Here is a 17,769-nt window from a genome sequence, read left to right on the forward strand (position 1 = left end):
AACGATGAAAGAACTATTTTGCTGCAGACTGGTATGAATCGCGCTACTGCGGAAAGCGGTCGAAGGACGGCCCGCTTTTTGGAGCGGAGACGTAGTTGATCTCCGTTTGCCTCAAACATGATGAGCCCGGGCAGTAGCTCCGTTCGAATAGCGAAGCAAAGAAAAAAATCTTATAAAAGACCAGCAGAAGCACGGATCCCTGAATTAGTGCCTCGTTTATACTTTTTCTTCGATGGACCAAGAGAAGACAGAAGTTCAACCGTCACACGACGACCGGGCATCTGCGGATACTATTCTCGAGCCCATTGGCACCAAAGGATCGTTCGGTGAACCTGATGCAAACCAAGTCGATATTGATGGTATGCAGCACTTTTTAATTCCCTGTTTGTCGATTCTGTATGATATATATAAACCAAGAGAAACTAACCATCCGCTGGTCTTTCTGTACAGCTGCCGTTAATGAATACGAAGATCTGAAGCGTGAACTCTCCCGGGTCAGCCGTAAATCGACGCATGCAAGCAAGGTCGAAGAAGGTGCCGTTGCTTCAGAAGAGTTCAACCTTGATGAATTTTTAAACGGAATGCAGAATGATGCTGCACAAGTTGGGCACAAGCCGAAGCATTTAGGTGTTATTTTTAAGGACTTGACCGTCAAGGTGAGTTTTAGTGCTACTGCTACGCTGTCATGCCTGATCTGTCAATCTCTTCTTCCTTATCAAATAAATACTCCTTAAATATAGGGCCTTGGTGCTGGCGCTCACGTTGTTCCCACTGTGGCAAGTGGTCTTTTAGCCGCTGTACAGTTCTGGAAATTTTTTGGCATCGGAACCAACACCACCAAGAAGACTATCCTGCGGGGTATCAGTGGCTTTTGCAAAGACGGTGAAATGTTATTGGTCCTTGGCCGTCCAGGCGCTGGCTGTACTAGTTTGCTCAAGGTTTTAGCCAATGTGCGCGGATCCTATACTGATATCGATGGTGAAGTCAGCTATGGCGGCATCGATCCCAGAACATTTTCCAAATTTTATCGTGGTCAAGTCATCTACAACGAAGAAGAAGATCAGCATTACCCCACGTATGTTATCAAGCCATATCTATGAATATTAACAGATCAAACTCAGGCATGATTTTGCTAACAGAGATTCACTTGATTTTCAGGCTCTCTACACGCCAGACCTTGCAGTTTGCTTTACGCTGTAAAACTCCTGGTGCTCGTCTTCCGGATGAAACCAAGAATGATTTCGTTGAGAAGATCATCTACCTCCTTGGTAACATGCTGGGTCTCACCAAGCAAATGAACACCATGGTCGGTAACGCTTTCGTCCGTGGTCTTTCTGGTGGTGAACGCAAGCGTCTATCTATTGCCGAAGTTATGACCACCCAAAGCTCGATCAACTGCTGGGATTGTTCTACCCGTGGTCTTGATGCTGCATCTGCCCTTGATTACGTTCGTTCCCTCCGTATCATGACCGATGTATTCAAGAAGACGACTGTTTCCACGTTATACCAAGCATCCAACAGCATTTTTAGCTTGTTCGACAAGGTCATGCTGCTCGACGACGGTTACTGCATCTACTTTGGTCCTGTCACAGAAGCAAAGGCTTACTTTGAAGATCTCGGATTTTACTGCCCCCCTCGTAAATCGATTCCTGATTTCCTAACTGGTCTCTGCAACCCTTTGGAACGAGAGATCAAGCCCGGTTTTGAGAAAACAGCCCCACAGCATGCATCTGATTTCCAGGCTATTTACTATCAGTCTGAAATCCACCAACGTATGATGGCTGAACTGCAAGCCTTCGAGCAACAAGTCGCTCAAGAAAAGCCTGGTGACCTTTTCAAGGAGGCTGTCAATGAAGAACATCAAAAGCGTGCCCTCAAGAGTGCACCTTACACCGCGTCCTTCTGGCAGCAAGTCATCGCACTTACCATCCGTCAATATCATCTTCTGATTAAGGATTACCCTGCTCTTATCTCTCGTTACGGTACCATTCTTATTCAAGGTCTCATCACTGCATCGTGTTTCTTCAATATTCCGTTGACCGGTATCGGTGCATTCTCTCGTGGTGGTGCCTTGTTCTTTGCTTTGCTGTTCAACTCTTTCATCTCGCAAACCGAATTGGTCAACTTCTTGATGGGTCGACCTGTGTTATCCAAGCAAAAGCACTTTGCCATGTTCCAACCTTCAGCTTTCTACATTGCACAAGTGATTTTAGATGTTCCCTATGCTGTTGTCCAAGGTAAATGTACATTCTAATGCATGCCCGTGGATTATATACGGTAATATGATGCTAAAACAAATGCCCGATTTTTATAGTTTTGCTCTTTGAAATTTGCTCATACTTCATGATGGGTCTTAACCTTGATGCTGGACGATTCTTTACCTTTTTCATCACCCTATTCTTCATCAACATGATGATGAATGGTTTGTTCCGATTCTTTGGTGCTATTACATCCAGTTTCTTCCTCGCTACCCAAATCTCTGGCGTTATTCTCATTTCTTTGGTTACATACACCGGTTATGTGATTCCCTACAACTCTATGCACCCATGGCTTTTCTGGATTTACTGGATTAACCCTCTCGCATATGGCTACAAGGCTCTCCTGATCAACGAAATGCAGGGTCAAGTTTACTCTTGCGATGGTATCGGCAACGCTGTACCCTATGGTCCTGGCTATGACGATTGGGCTCATATGGTGTGCACCATGAAGGGTGGTACTCCTGGCGAGAACTTTGTCCGTGGTGATGACTACTTGCGCTCTGCTTTGAGCTATGAACCCAACCACTTATGGGCTCCTGACTTTGTCGCTGTCGTCGGTTTCTTCTTGTTATTCACTTTTGGCACTGCCGCCGCCATGGAATGGATCAACACTGATAAGGGTGGTGCTCTTACCAAGCTTTACTTGCCTGGCAAAGCTCCAAAAGCTCGTACGGACGAAGAAGAAGACGAGCGTCGTCGCAAGCAAACTGATATCACCAACAACATGGGAGGTATTGCTACCGGTACTACCTTCTCGTGGCATCATATCCACTACGAAGTTCCATTCAAGGGTGGACCATTGCATTTGCTAAACGATATTTCCGGTATCGTCAAGCCTGGTCATTTAACTGCTCTCATGGGTTCTTCTGGTGCTGGTAAAACAACTCTTCTCGATGTTTTGGCCAAGCGAAAGACCATTGGCAAGGTTGACGGTCGTGTATATCTCAACAACGAAGCGCTGATGTCTGATTTTGAGCGTATCACTGGTTACTGTGAGCAAATGGATATTCACCAGCCGGCAGTCACTGTTCGCGAAGGCATGCAATTCTCTGCTTATCTGCGTCAAGATGCCGATGTTCCCAAGGAAGAAAAGGATGCCTATGTCGAGCAGATCATTACCCTGTTGGAAATGGAAGATATTGCTGATTGCCAGATCGGTGAAGTCGACCACGGTGTCGGTATCTCGGTTGAAGAACGCAAGCGTCTCACGATTGGTATGGAACTTGTCGCTAAGCCTAAGCTGCTTTTCTTGGACGAACCTACTTCAGGTTTGGACGCCCAAAGCTCTTACAACATTGTCCGTTTCATCCGCAAGTTGGCCGATGCCGGTTGGCCCGTCTTGTGTACCATCCATCAACCCTCTGCCATTCTGTTCGAACACTTTGATCACTTGTTGCTTTTGGTCCGTGGTGGTCGCACTGCTTACTATGGTGAAATTGGCGAGGATGCCCGTACCATGATTGACTACTTTGAATCCAACGGTGGCCCTACCTGCTCTTCCGATGCCAACCCTGCCGAATACATTCTGGAAGTTGTCGGTGCTGGTACTGCTGGCAAGGCTACACGCGACTGGGCTGATATTTGGGCCAACTCTGCACAGGCACAAGCTCTCGAAGAAGAATTGGAAGGAATCCATCAGCACGCTGAAAAGAACCCTACTCGTGAATCGCTCACCTATGCAACTGGCTTTTCGTTCCAATTTTGGCTTGTACTAAAGCGGATGACACTTGCTTACTGGCGCTCGCCTGATTACAACATTGGCCGTTTTATTACTCTGATGTTTACTGCCTTGATCAACGGTTTTACCTATTGGAAGATGTCTTACACCACCTCCGATATGCAGAACCGTCTTTTTGTTTTGCTTTCTACCTTCATTATGGCAAACATTTTGGTATGTTTTTTTTTCACTATAACTTTTTTATTATCTCAATATCCTAAAGCTAACATTTTCTCTTGCTATTTTTTCCAGATTATCCTTGCACAACCCAAGTTCATGACTGAAAGACTCTATTTCAGACGCGAATACGCGTCACGTTTCTATGGCTGGATGCCTTTCGCATTCTCTGCTATCTTGGTTGAAATCCCCTACATCCTGTTCCTGTGTGCCTTCTTCATGTGCGGTTTCTACTGGACGGCTGGTTTGGTCAACACTCCAGAAGCCTGCGGCTACTTTTATCTTATCCTTGTCTTCTTTGTTTTCTGGGCTGTCACTCTCGGTTTCGTCATTGCTGGTGCTGCCGAAAATCCACTCATGGCTTCTGTTATCAATCCTGTCATCATCTCTATGTTAATTCTGTTCGCCGGTTTGATGCAAACACCTGACTCGATGCCGAAGTTCTGGAGCTCATGGATGTACTGGGTGGACCCATTCCATTATTATATCGAAGGTCTGGCGGTCAACGAACTGGAGGACCTTCTGGTTATCTGTAACGACGCCGACTTTGTCAACTTCACGCCTCCCGCTGGCCAGACATGCGGAGAATATACTGCCAACTTCTTTTCAATGGGTGCTACTGGTTACATCGATGACAGCAACGCTACCGATGTATGCAAATACTGCTCGTACAGTTCGGGCAAGGAGTATTATACGACCATGTATGACTGGGATGCTGGTAACAAATGGCGGAATTTGGGAATTTTGATCTGCTACTTTGCCTTCAATGTTCTTGTCTTTTTGGGTCTTTGCTTCTTGAAAAGAAAGGGAAGACGATAAATAGTTCATTCTCTCTATCTTTCTCCATTTTGCTTTTTCAGGCCATATTCTGCATATTTGTTCATGTATTTCTTGTTCCTTCTCCTTTAATCTATATTTACTACGCATTTTACAGCTAATACTTCACACATACACTCTGCATTGAATCTATAATCCCTCATTACTATGTACGTTGCTATATTATAGCGCAATAAAACGTTTTAGACTTAAAAATCAAACAATCCCATTTTCAACACTCACAAACCGCAAGGACAGATATGACTTACAGTCATTTTACGGTCTCTGATTGAAGTTTAATCGTGCAGCGTTTTAAATATCGTGTTCTAAATAAATATTTCATACTGTTTAAAAAATAATGCAAGTATGGCATACATTATAGAACACTGATATTGCATAAAGCCATTATTTTGATATCTACTTTCATCCTTTGTCTTAAATGACAGTATGATGTGCATAAATTTTTCTGTTCTCCTACTGCGTTTAAGCAACCGACTTAATATACCTAAGGAGTGTTAGATAGATCAATTTGAAATCAATACAAACATTGACTGAATCCTTCAGTTTGTTCTTGTTATACTAGCCTTATTACCAAATGTTTGTTTTTCTTCAGATTTCAATTTAAACCAAGACTAGAAACCCGAGACCCACATAGTAGCAGGTCCCATCCGTCGACAAATAGAAAACAGTTCCTTATTTTGGCCGATATTATCACTACTTTTCTTTTGTCTTCTTACTCTTTCGTAAACCCTAGTTTAAAAAGTATTTCGCCTACTAGTATTACTAGTAACCGATACACATGCTAAGCGATATTAATACTGCATTCTCACAGAGAAAGTGTCGTCAAGACTGCGAGGAAGAAGATACCGGATCATGCACACAAACTGTCGTCGATGTTGACCCACCTCCGCTAAAAACCTATCCACAAGCATGGATGGTTCTCTTTTTCCTGGTACTGCTTCGCACTGCCGTGGCGGTATTCCAATTTACTTTTAGTGTTGTCCCAAACCTTACCGCAGAATTCTTCTCAGTCTCGCTGACAGGTGTCAATTGGTTGGCCAATGTACAATGCCTAGTATACGTTGTGCTCAGCTTTTTTACTGGTTGGCTCTTTGAACGATTGGGTGTCAAGCGATCGGTGAGTGCCTTCCTTCACCTTAGAAGCATCGTTAAGTTCACCGAGTAAATGCTAATAATTTCTCCTTCCCCCCCTTTTTTTTGCCGTTTACAATTGTATAGCTTATCCTTGCTGGCTTTCTATGTGCTGCTGGATCAGCCATCCGATTTATATCCAGTAAACTACGTTCATTTCCACTGGTGATGGTTGGTCAAGTTATTGGGTCTGCAGCATCACCGCTTTCATTAAACATTATGACGATGGTAGATAAATAGCATATATTAGTAGCCACACAATTACAGACACAGGGCAGTATTTGATGTTTAATTTATTTGTTTGTATTCTAGGTTGCATCCACCTGGTTTACAGAGAGCATGCGAGCAACAGCAGGAATGTTTGTAGGTAAAGTGATAATCGATAAGTTACAACGGGGAGTAAAAAAAAGAGCTACAGCAACAAACATACCATTTGATCATACTCATAAGTATTTAATATACTTACTCATCAACATTGCATTATCATCATCATGTTATTGTAATACACAACAGCGTCGAACTATGGAGCTATTTTGGGCATGTTCATGATCCCAGCTACTACATCGCAGCTCGAGCAGATCCCGATGACCGTACGTCCATATTTATGAAGATAACATCGATCGCACAGCAAAACGAGAAGACGAAAGATATACTCACACTATGATGTCACTGCAACCAAAAAATAGTTATTGATAGTGACAGTTATTGCCGTGGTTGCCTTTGTGCCTCTGGTGTTTATGCCTGCTAAACCTCCAACGCCTCCTTCATTTGTCCAAAATCAAGACCGACCATCCTTTTTCGCTGGATTAAAGCTACTTGCACGAAACTACAATTTTTGGATTCTCTTTGTAATTCACAGCTTAAACGTCGGCCTCAGTATAGCATTTGGAACTATATTTACTCAAATGATTTCGCCATATGGATATAGCGATACTGATGCTGGGCAACTAAATGCAATCGCCTTTTTTGCAGGCACGCTTGGTTGCTGTAAGTGCTGGCTATTAATATTACTAGTTACATAATAACAGCGTAAAAAAAGTACTTACATAGAGTTGGGAACTCTTTGTAGCTGTCGCTGGACCCGTTCTGGATAAGACAAAACAGCACAAACTCTTCTTAAAACTGATTGCTCCCATGGTGCTAGTGAGCGACGTTGGACTTATTTTTATCAGTAAGTATATTCATGCCCCACAAAAATATTCTTTTTTCTTTACTGACTTATTATATTCTAGTACGCAAAGATTCATATGCTGCCATTTTATTTGTCATGGCTATCAACCAGTTCTTTCTGTCATTTCTGGTCCCAGTAGTGATTGAACTCGGTAGTGAGAGTAAGTCGCTACGGAAGACCGACATTGGTATAAAGAGATGTCTAATAATATGATATGTTACATAATTCTTGTACGATTCATAAACTAGCATCCTACCCCGTATCAGAAGCAACGACCAGTTCGATTCTCTGGCAAGGCGCTCAAGTATTTGGTTTTATTCTTGTGGTAGTAATGGATGCTGTCCGGGATCCCCGTGGCAATCCGCCAAACAATCTATACAAGGCATTGATAATTCAAGCTGGATTGGCCGGTGCTATTATGATTCTCGCGTTTCTGTTCATGGGTCGCATGGGGCGGTCTGAAGCAATTGCTTGGCAGAAAGAACAACAAGAGCGATCTAAGGAAAAGTCTTTTGAAAAACCTAGTACAACGCTGAGTAACTTGTCTTTAGGGATTGCGGGCCATCAAGGCGACTCAGAAAAAAAGGATGTTTTTCAAGAGGAAATATCGAGAAAGTTATAACCATTCCCAGTATTGTTTATGTGCACCTTTAAAATGAGGAAGGTGTTATCGTTGCTATCTCAGAAAAGTAGTACAGATAAAGATCATTATACGAACTATACAATCTAAAAATGTCAATGTATGGTAGTACCAGTACTTGATTGTCATCTACTTAGTGGGATGGAAGCTTTTATTAAGAATTAGTGCAAGGTAGCATCGTTCTTATCGTCCAATTAGAATCATGCTATGATCTCCCAAATTGTGATATCAAACTGTGTGCTATTTCGCTACTGAAGTTGTTTACATAATGAAAAGAAGGGCTCTTTACTAAAGTGCCTATACTATTTCAATTCAAGAGGTATGTACACAACCTAAATAAGCCATCTTATTTAAATTTCAAGTATCTGGATCTGATGCTTTTGTCTTAGTAACATGGAGAACAGTCGATACGTCTCAACAAGTGGAATTTTTTTTGATAGTAGCAAAGGGATATAGAAATTTTATTCATGTTCTGACTTATTGATATTCAGAGATCTTGGACTTTCCGTTCTGGTCAACAATGCCCCAATGAGGCTCGATATTGTAAGCACCGCCACCCTTCCACTTGCTGTCGTGGGATTCAAAGTAGTAGTATTTGATGTCGCTATTCATCAAAGCCTTGACCACCGTGGACATTTCGTCGGTACCAGGCTTAGCGTCACCATTAGTGTCGCCTTCGGACGGCCAGCCGACCTCGCCGATCACAATGTCCTTGCCACTAGCCTTGCCCTTGAAGCTGCTGAGCTGTTGCTGCAAGTTCTGGACAGCTTCGTCAGCGGAAACGCCACCGAAAAAGGGGTGAATGTTGACCCAGACGATATCCGAAGCATCGATCATGTCGCTGCTGAAACCAGCGGCCGTTTCGACGGTGCCAACCTTGTACTCGCCAAACTTTTGCTTGATTTCCTTGATCCTGGAGGCGACGGAAGAGGCATCCATAAGACCAGCATGGACAGCTTCGTTACCAACGGCAATGCCAGAGATCAAGTTCTTGTTGGCGCCTTCCAATGCCTTTTCGAGGTTGGAGACTTCGCTGTCATCGTTATCGCCGCCAATCCAGATCGCCGCCAAAACCTTCATATCGCCGCCGTTTTCTTGGATAGCGTTCAAAATGTTGGGGAGTTGGTCGCATTCTTGTGAGTAGGTACGGATGTTCATAATGCCGTTGTCCTTGAAGCGCTTGATGGATTCCGAGACCTGCTCGGCGCTGTGGCAGGATCCGTCAGAACCCTTGGCTGTGTATGTGATGCCCCAGAGACTACCAGCGTCGCGTTTGGTGGGAAGTGCCTGAACCAGTCCGGCAATAAGGAGCGAAGCGAGAAGAGCGAGTGAAAATTGCATGGTGAGGGATGTATTGGTAAAGCTGAGCCTGCAGCAAAAGGAAAGGATGATGATGAGGAGAAAAGAAGAACGACGCAAACGTGGGCTTTTATAAACTTTTTTTCTCATCCAAGATTGGGTTACCCAGACTAACACCTGAACCTTCTAATTGCTGATTTAAAGGCACTCATTGCTATTCGCCATGTCTCACTGCCCATCAAGGTCCAGATCTTTCTTCCTCCGTTACTTTTTCTGCTCCAGCGAATTTGGAAGCGGAAGACGTCAAATTGTTTCAGACAAATTTCTGGGCGATCCCGCACCCCACTTTACTTTTAGTGTCACCCAGCAGGCTGGATCATCAACTGTAAACATTGATGCTGTACAAAAAGATGGTCAGTGCACTGGCGTTCAGTCTATTAACGCTGTTAGGATTAGCTTCATTTAGGACAATGGCTATGGCTATGTAGACTACATGACATACTGCTCTCTGTGCCGCACTTCTTTTCTGTAACCGAGTGACTGTTTCGCAATTAGTTTCTGATCTAGTCCCATTGATCTGGAACACGGCCAAATAAGCTAGTGTCATTGTTCCAAAGTAATCGCTCATGCTAGGTCCAGTTCCAAAATAATCATCATTGCAACACAAAGCACCCTGATATTTGTTTCACGATAATAACAATAATAAATAAATAAAAAACTCTTTATTATAATAATACTGCAAGCGAAAAAGAGAAGAGTTACTGTACAATTGTAGAATATGGGGGAAGAGGGTAACGTTCGGATATATGGACATGAGTGCGGCAAAAAGGTGAAGGAGAAGGTGACTGGAGCAATCAGAGGGTTCTTTTTCTTTTTGAAAATAGTAGATAAATAAGGAAAGCAGAAGGGAGGGGTATATCGTTATCAACATCATCAGTAGAACGGACTGGCCACTCGTTCAGATTGCTGCTCCTGTTGCTCCTGTTGCTGTTCCATACTATCCCATCGTCGTCTCAGTTCGTCGACACTGCCGCTGCTGTGACGTTGGTAAGACATCTTGGCACGCGAAGCTCTGGTTGGTGTTTGCGAGAGTCGGTCAAACACATTGTTAGCGGGCGTGGTCGGACGTTCCAGCGTCGACAAACTAGGCATGGTTTGACGCTTGTATTGGCGCTGGATGGAAGAGTAATTGGCTAGCGGCGATGACGGCGGAAGCGGAGGAGGGTGTTGCACCATGTCATTTACTTCAGCAGTTTCCCGTCCGTTAGGAATGGGTCCCGCTGCCGAGCCGACCAGTGACAGCTCTCGAAGTGACGCTCGGTGTCGAGGCTGCTGTGGCTGCTGCTGCTGCTGCTGTTGCTGTTGCTGCTGAAGGTTGTTGAGTGTGTATGCTCGTTTGCGCTGTTGTTGTTGCTGCTGCTGTGAGCTTGCCGACGACACTGTGTTGTTCCACGAATTCGCAGATTGTGACGACGAGTAGTCAGACTGCACTGATGAACGACGAAGATGGCTGCTTCGAATGGAAGAAGTAGAGGAGTCGCGGTCAGTAGCGTATCGTGCAAATTCAGCTGGACTGATCATGGTGATCGGGACGGGTGACTCGGAACCTCCCGCTCGCTGCTGCCATGACAGCCGTTTCTGGATCATGTTGTAGAATCGATCCGGTGATGGTGTTGTATCGCGACCCGGACTACGCTTGTCAACCATCGATTTGAGAGGCTGTGGTGGTTTGCTGCATCCCAGCGTGGGTGATTTCTGTGGAGACGATGGCGATTCTTCTACGGTGCTAGCTGTGCTTGGCATCAAGATGTCGTCGGCAATGAAGGAGGTGGAGGCAACGGATGACCCCGAGGAGTCCGCGCCATTGCCGCCCACGGCTGTCAATTCAATGTCCGGTTCAGGGGTGGCGATCATGCCACGAAGACCATCCTCGTAAATCTTGTCAAAGATGGTGTTGCCGCCATTAATATATTCTTCAATCTTGGCATCAATGGGAGACGCTCCTCGCGCTTCGGCATCAGGGCTAGATCGTTCTTCGAGCTTGCGGATGCGACGCTCGTTCTCCACTGTCGTAGCAATAGCAGCACGCTTCATGACGATCAATGTACGCCGCAGGTCCATCACTGTCTTCTCAAGGTTCTGCTGCGTCACCTGACGGTTGCATTCGCTCATGCGCAGATCCATGATATCCTCCACCAATGATTCGGCGATACGTTTGCACTCGTCGGCCTCGAGTGACTTGAGCAGCTTGACGGTGATATCGTAAGCCATCTCAGGTGCCGCATTACTTGGGACGCTGAATTGCTCTTCGAATGCATCCATGTCTGCCCATTCATCGGTTGGTGCTGGGTTGGTGATGATTTCGTCGGCAAAGGTGACGTGCTTCTCTGTTCGTGCGGCGGCGATGGCACTGCCTGCATTTCCCATTTCGTCCTCGAGTGATTCGCCGGCTGCTTCAGATTGCAGAGCACGGATACGCGCAGATAGATAAGAAATCTCTGCAGACATCAAGTCGATACGCTCATCCATGAGTTCAATGGCCATCGTGTCCATAGGCTCGCCTGTTGCATCGGCGTTCTCCTTTTCGGCGAGATAAATGTGCTTGCGCTCCTCAAGCAAATCCAGTTTCTCGCTAGCAAGTCGTTCGCGGCGTACAAGCAGCTGTTCCATCTCAACTACCGCCTGCTTGCCTTGGATAAACTGGCATAAGGCCTTGTCCAGTAGCTCCTTCTTGCGTGTGGAACGGACTTGAACAGGGATGGGGTTCACCTTCTTGCGTATGCGACGATTGCCGAAGCCAAGACCACCACGAGCGACAATAGCGAAACTACCACCGACAATGTGCGAAACCCTGCCCAAAAGACGCTCGTCCAGGATGCCACCCTCGCGCACCGCCTTCTTCAGTACATTGGTCATTTGCTTGAGTTGGTTGTGGTTGATTAAGATCTCCTCATTACGCTTCTTGAGCATCACTTTTTGGTTTTCGTGCTCACGCTCCAGTCGACGCTTGGCCATGTTGGCTTCTGCCTGCTGTCGTTGCAGCTGGTGGATTCTGCGTTCTTGGGAAGACATTTGTTCGCGTACACGCTCGGCTTCTGCCTTCATTCGCTTGACCATGCGCTTCTTTTCGACCTGCAGGGTTTCGACATTGACACGCAGTGATCGGAGCAGCGTTTCGTTCTGGTTGCGTGTGGCCTGCATTGTCATTGTGGTCTGAGAATACTTGCGCCGCAATTCTTGGATTTCCGAGAGCAAGGTCTTCGTTTTTGCTTCGTAGGCATGACGAATGTCGATCAGCTGCTGCTTCTCCTTCATCTGAACAGCCATGTCCGACTTGGTTGAGACGAAGCGGCTCTTGGTGCGCATCAAGGCAGCATCACGCTCGCGTTGCAGCTCGGCAAGTTGTGCTTGAAGGTGTGTGATCTTGTCGTCAAACTTGCGTCGCATAAACGCATATTCGGTCTCTGACTTTTCAAGATGGGACACAAGCTTCTCCTTCACCTTGATGTCTGACTGGATCTGATGGAGCATGCGCACCATCTGTGGATTATGTTTGCTGTTTTCTTGCAAAATGAGCATGGCCTTGCTGGTGCTATTGTTGCTATCGAACGAATGGTCCGTCGTCGATGCTACGTCGGATTGCTGTTTTGCTTTCTCCGGATCCTCCCACGATGGCACCGCCTAAATGTAGATTTCAGAAATGTCAGAATGAGTGAGTATATACTTTGTAGTTTGGAGCCAACAATGAATATTATACATACCAGCGTCTCGATTTCGTCCAAGAGTTCGCTATCGGTACGGAAATGACCACCGTTCTCGTTACCAACAGGCGACGGGGTTGCTGAGAATGTGCCTTCATCCGAATGGGCACGATGCATGTCGTTACCGTGAATACGTCGTTCTTCTTCTTCAAATGCCTCGAGCTCTTCTTCCCAAGCCTTGGCAGTGTCATCTAGAGGCTTGACGAGCTCGAGGACCTCCATACCCTTGCGTATCTCGTCGCGTGCTTTGGCGATGCTGTCCTTGACCTCTTGACGGATGTCTTCGTCCTGGTCATTGACGAAACCTTCGTCTTCTTCGAATTCAGGAATGTCTGGCTCAGGATAGCTCGTGGCAGTTGAGGTGGATGGCTTATTGGCGGTGCGGGTGTAACGCTGTCGCGAGGCAACCTTGGCTGGACGCACTGTCGTGGTTGTACTGCTGGAAGTGGCGCTCATGCGGCCACCGCGTCGACGTCGATGGCGCTTACGTCTCTGGCTATTTGACGCACTGGGCTCAGCACGTGGTCGATTACTACTACAGGAAATTGATCCCGAAAAGCTGGCTTGTTGTTTTGCTAACGCCATCGCTTGCATGGCAGGCTTGACGCTTTCTAGAAATACGAGTCGATCGCGTGTATCGGCTAATTCGTTGTTCAAATCCTGGATCGTCTTTTGATATTGGGCAATGATGGGATGTGTCTGCAGCTTTTGGCTCTTTTCGGCGTTGTCGCTGATGGGTCGGGGAGAGCCATCGTCGTTTTCATCGCTGTTACCGACAAATTCTCCAAGCTCACGCTCCATAAGAAGTGTGTCGCGTTCGCTCGTCACTTGAATCATGCTGGTGCTCATGTCGTCGATACGGTCACGTAGACGGGTCACTTCGCTGCGTAATGCTCGTACTTCTTCGTCGCGTTGAATGCTGCCTGCATATGTGTCTCCAGCACCTTCTGCACGCAGAGACTGTATTTCCATGCGGAGGCGGGCAACAAGCGATCGAAGCTGATTGACTTCAATGGAGCTACCGGCGAAGTCTTGGTTGACAGTAACACGGTTCTTAATGTTGCGAGCACGATTGGCGTATTTGAGTGTGTTGAGCGTTTCCATGAAATTGCTGTCTGCTGGTGAAACGCAGGCAAGCATCAAAGTTTGGCTGTTGCCGCCCAATGAATCTTGGAGCAGTCTAGTAAGCTTAGAATCTCTGTAAGGGATATGCGTAGCCCGCCGCGTATCGTCACCAAGGGCTGAGATGACGTTTCCCAGTGCCAGCAGGCCAGAGTTGATGGCAATGCCTTCTTTAGCACGGTCGCCTTGTGCTTTTGTGCGATTTAGCTAGTAATAGATAGCGACAGTTGCGTTGCGGACGATCATGAAATGCATAAATTTGGGTGAGCTTACTATATCTGATCATTAATGATGTTATTATTCCCATTTTCAACATACCCGCTCAGAACCAGCCAAGTCGACAAAGTGGAACTTGCTAGTGAGTGTTTGGGGAGACTTGTTGCCGTTGCCCCCGTTCTCCTCATCGCCTCCGGCTGGTTGGGTCTGCTTGAGAATGACGGAGAAAATTGCATGCGAACGGGAGGACACTGTGTTCATTTCGGTGGATCCAGTTGTGCGGCACAAGGAGCCTCTGGCCAGTAAACTATATCAGCCAATTCAGGGGAATGGGGTTAAGAATGAGGAGAAGAAGATTTGGACCATCCTTATTAGCCACCAAAAAGATCTGTCGAAACGCGACAGTGAAGAGAAAAAGAGAGAGAGTAGGGCAATATTTACCCTAGCAATTCTTCAGGGCCAGCACAAGGCTCCTCCCTGACGCCGCTCCAGTAGATGTTACCGGCAATGTCTTCACGGATAGAAATCTCTGTGGAACCAACGGAATTGCCATTCTTGCGCTTTTGGGCTGTGCTCGGATTCAACAGGTCGATCAGTTCTTCGTTGTACAGCTCCAAGAACGATACGGCAACTTCGTAATTGTATTCTGGGTCTTGATCTGCACGTTCCTGTAATTTCTCAAAAAGCTCTAATATGCAGCGAGGTACGATGCCTATAGGAGGAAAAAAGTATAAAAGCAATGATAGGTCGACAATGGCATGTGTAATGGAGAAGGGGCAGTCAGTATAGCACATTCTGAGGTTATACAATTCCTTATTATTTTTTGTGTCATTGGTGGCGGACCTTCATTTTCGGGGTCGTTGGTGTTCTCTAAACCGGTTCCCATACTATACGTCTTGCCCGATCCGGTTTGACTAGAAAAGATTCAGCGTTTCTTTTTCATTAAGCTTCGAACATGGCTGACACTCATAGTCAAATAGATGGACGGAGTGGGGGGGGGTATGAGATATGATAGTGATGGTGCTTACCCGTAAGCTAGAATGGTTGCATTGAAACTAAACAGGAGACCAAGAAGATGATATAAAAACAAACAAGTCAGGACGCACGCATATAATTGGAGAGAGTTAGGGACAGCCATGTTAGTATATTTTTTTTACCCGTCCATGAACTTCTGCATCAATGGTGCAGCAGCGTTGTGATATACGTTGGCTTGGACAGTGCTGCTGTCGAACACATAATCGTAGGTGAAGGATTTGTCTGTGCCAATCAAGATTTGGGGTTCGTTGGGAATGTATGACAGGCATTCGCTGCAATTGCTGAGCTGCTCTTTCTGTGTCAATGGTCGGACACGCAAGCCCACCCTACATGTCAATGTTGAGTTTTATTTTAATACCATGTATTGAAGCTGTTGTTGTTGTTTTTGTTGTTGTTGCTTGCTTGCTGCGGTTGCTGATAGAGGGTACAGTGCAATGTATGTATTATTACCTCACGGCAGTCGAAGTCATGGGTGGTTGCTAGGTGGTTGCTAGGTGGACGATGGGTCTATTATGGGTATATACTCTATATACAAAGGCCTCGATTATAGGTGTATCGAAAAATATAAGCTTTTAGGAGCTGCAAGCGAAGAAAAAGTAGGAAAGAGAGGCGAAGAAGAAGAAGAAGAAGCAAAGAAAAAGGGAAACGGACAACAAGCCGAGGGTTACTACGCTCTGTCTGTGATGCCTGGCTCTCGCTCTCTCTCTCTCTCTCTCTCTCTCTCTCGCTATGCGTACAAGGTTGGATCGGGCTGTGTTACACAGGTGCCTTTCCCCGGTTGGTTGTTCCGATCATTCGCAAATGCATTTCATTCTTCTCGTCAATCTACGACTACAGTCTGCCTTATTCTTTGCTTTGGATCTACGGCCACCTTAGCAGCTCTAGCACTACTACTTTTGTATTGTTCAGGTCACAGGTACGCTCTCGCTCACTATCATCATACGTCCGAACTCGAATGCTAACCGGCCCCCCCGCCCTCTCCGAATCCTTATCGGTCCGGTGTCTCCGCCAATCCACCTAGACTTGCCCCCCATATTTTCTTATCCTCCTAAGTTATTTGCTGCAGCATATGCTCGTAACGGTTTCCCTCCATCAGCTGGTGTTATTGTTTGTCGTGCATTTGTATCCTAGGCAACAACATTACAAGCCAACCTTGAGGGTTGATTGTTGATGGCATCAAAGAAGATCGCTCCCTCTCCCTCTGCTTAGGCTAGACACTTTATACTTGTTGACAGGTAACTTGTCTAAATGTATGATTGACGGATGATAAATTTATTTTAGGGGGTCAAGTGCAACCTTTCTAATCGCCGCATGCACTACAAAGTGCTCTGTCGTGTCTTTTTGCCACGCAACGTGTTGCGCGGACAAGAGCCTTTTTTTCGTCGCTTGTGTTCAGATCCTACGTGTCACACGCGCTCTGAAAGCTCATCTGTGCGCCCGTTGCCGAATCACTTCTCGTCCGAACATGTAAAAGCGACCGATCGGAGGTACCGGGAGAGAGAGGAAGGAGGAAGAAAATGAAGAACGAGATCAGGTGATATGCCCGCGCACACACCACAGTGCGTTGTATCGAAACGACGAAACATGCATGCATTAATTAACACGACTTTTTTAATGGTGGAGGAGATAAAAATATCGATTATATAAGAGATGAACATAATTGCACAATGTAGTTTGGTGAGGCAAGGCAGATTTTAAACTTAATGAAAGAACCTACTTTAATGCTTAATGGCTTTTGTAATTAACATTCTATCCGTAACTCTAATCGTGACTGCTGTACTTGAGAAGTCGACGTGGCTAAAGCTATGCGATACGTACATCGTTGACTATACACCATAACCCAGGGTCCAACGTACTTGATACCTTGCTCGCCCTTCTAAATTTGAAGTCTATCTTACGTAACGTATATCATTGATTAATTATGGAATTTGCCATTTTCTAAGTAAACATGTATACGTCGACTTATATCAAGCTAAGCAGGAAAACACGGGGCTTTCATGTATTTAATTCAGCTGTGAGATTGGAGGTAGGGATAGCGCGCAGACAGGAAATGTGTATATCCAACTTCTTAAAGCATGCATCACTGTAATGCATTGATGTTGGTCGCGATGTGATCGCCTCTACAAATGCATTAGTATGCATTACTCAGACATGATATGATGCTGCTGCTATTTATCCCTTTATCGGTGCCTGTGTTTATCAATAATGTGTATGATATGTTTACATGTTTTGTATCCCCGTTAATTTCATATACCAGCTTTCAATCGTCAATATCTTCCTATGTAACATTTAAAACCATCCAATATCATGAAATGACAGAGGTTGCTAGTGCAAATATTCGCGTCAACTTTCATTCGCATAAAACAGGGAAAGTCTACTTTCAATTTTAACGCGAAACGACTCTC

The 17,769-nt window shown here is 45.7% G+C and overlaps 4 protein-coding genes across 4 annotated transcripts; 2 read left to right on the plus strand and 2 right to left on the minus strand.

Annotated features, from left to right (window-relative positions):
* Positions 1-232: 232 nt before the first annotated feature.
* On the plus strand, positions 233-4,971 carry BDB00DRAFT_866691 (ABC-2 type transporter-domain-containing protein; the record flags this gene model as incomplete). The annotated part of the gene is made up of 6 exons (XM_053126254.1): positions 233-359; positions 451-656; positions 741-1,075; positions 1,159-2,237; positions 2,315-4,149; positions 4,228-4,971. 6 exons carry the CDS (start codon positions 233-235, stop codon positions 4,969-4,971), a joined length of 4,326 nt encoding a protein of 1,441 aa, XP_052985472.1.
* Positions 4,972-5,767: 796 nt separating this feature from the next.
* BDB00DRAFT_924478 (major facilitator superfamily domain-containing protein) lies at positions 5,768-7,913 on the plus strand (the record flags this gene model as incomplete). Its single annotated transcript, XM_053128773.1, has 8 exons — positions 5,768-6,106; positions 6,208-6,348; positions 6,433-6,487; positions 6,634-6,710; positions 6,807-7,107; positions 7,190-7,291; positions 7,353-7,451; positions 7,540-7,913. 8 exons carry the CDS (start codon positions 5,768-5,770, stop codon positions 7,911-7,913), a joined length of 1,488 nt encoding a protein of 495 aa, XP_052985473.1.
* A 469-nt stretch (positions 7,914-8,382) lies between these two features.
* On the minus strand, positions 8,383-9,316 carry BDB00DRAFT_795848 (glycoside hydrolase superfamily). The gene has a single exon (XM_053121423.1). It carries the CDS (start codon positions 9,270-9,272, stop codon positions 8,409-8,411), a length of 864 nt encoding a protein of 287 aa, XP_052985474.1. The 5' UTR covers positions 9,273-9,316; the 3' UTR covers positions 8,383-8,408.
* A 576-nt stretch (positions 9,317-9,892) lies between these two features.
* Positions 9,893-15,691, minus strand: BDB00DRAFT_223398 (uncharacterized protein). Its single transcript, XM_053116533.1, has 7 exons — positions 15,487-15,691; positions 15,358-15,384; positions 15,173-15,243; positions 14,771-15,041; positions 14,432-14,636; positions 12,992-14,320; positions 9,893-12,911 (listed from the first exon to the last, which is right to left on the minus strand). The coding sequence occupies exons 1-7, from the start codon at positions 15,504-15,506 to the stop codon at positions 10,164-10,166; spliced, it is 4,671 nt and encodes a 1,556-aa protein (XP_052985475.1). The 5' UTR covers positions 15,507-15,691; the 3' UTR covers positions 9,893-10,163.
* Between the last annotated feature and the right edge of the window lie 2,078 nt (positions 15,692-17,769).

Source organism: Zychaea mexicana (assembly GCF_025766255.1).
Source record: "Zychaea mexicana strain RSA 1403 chromosome Unknown BDB00scaffold_2, whole genome shotgun sequence".
Lineage (NCBI taxonomy): Eukaryota > Fungi > Mucoromycota > Mucoromycetes > Mucorales > Lichtheimiaceae > Zychaea > Zychaea mexicana.

Excerpts from the sequence above, each read along its gene's own strand:
- BDB00DRAFT_795848 (XM_053121423.1), bottom strand. The coding sequence starts at position 9,272 with ATGCAATTTTCACTCGCTCTTCTCGCTTCGCTCCTTATTGCCGGACTG.
- BDB00DRAFT_223398 (XM_053116533.1), bottom strand. The coding sequence starts at position 15,506 with ATGCAGAAGTTCATGGACGG. Across the intron at positions 15,244-15,357 it reads GCAACCATTCTAGCTTACGG|TCAAACCGGATCGGGCAAGA; the intron begins GTAAGCACCATC and ends AATCTTTTCTAG. Across the intron at positions 12,912-12,991 it reads TGGACGAAATCGAGACGCTG|GCGGTGCCATCGTGGGAGGA; the intron begins GTATGTATAATA and ends ATCTACATTTAG.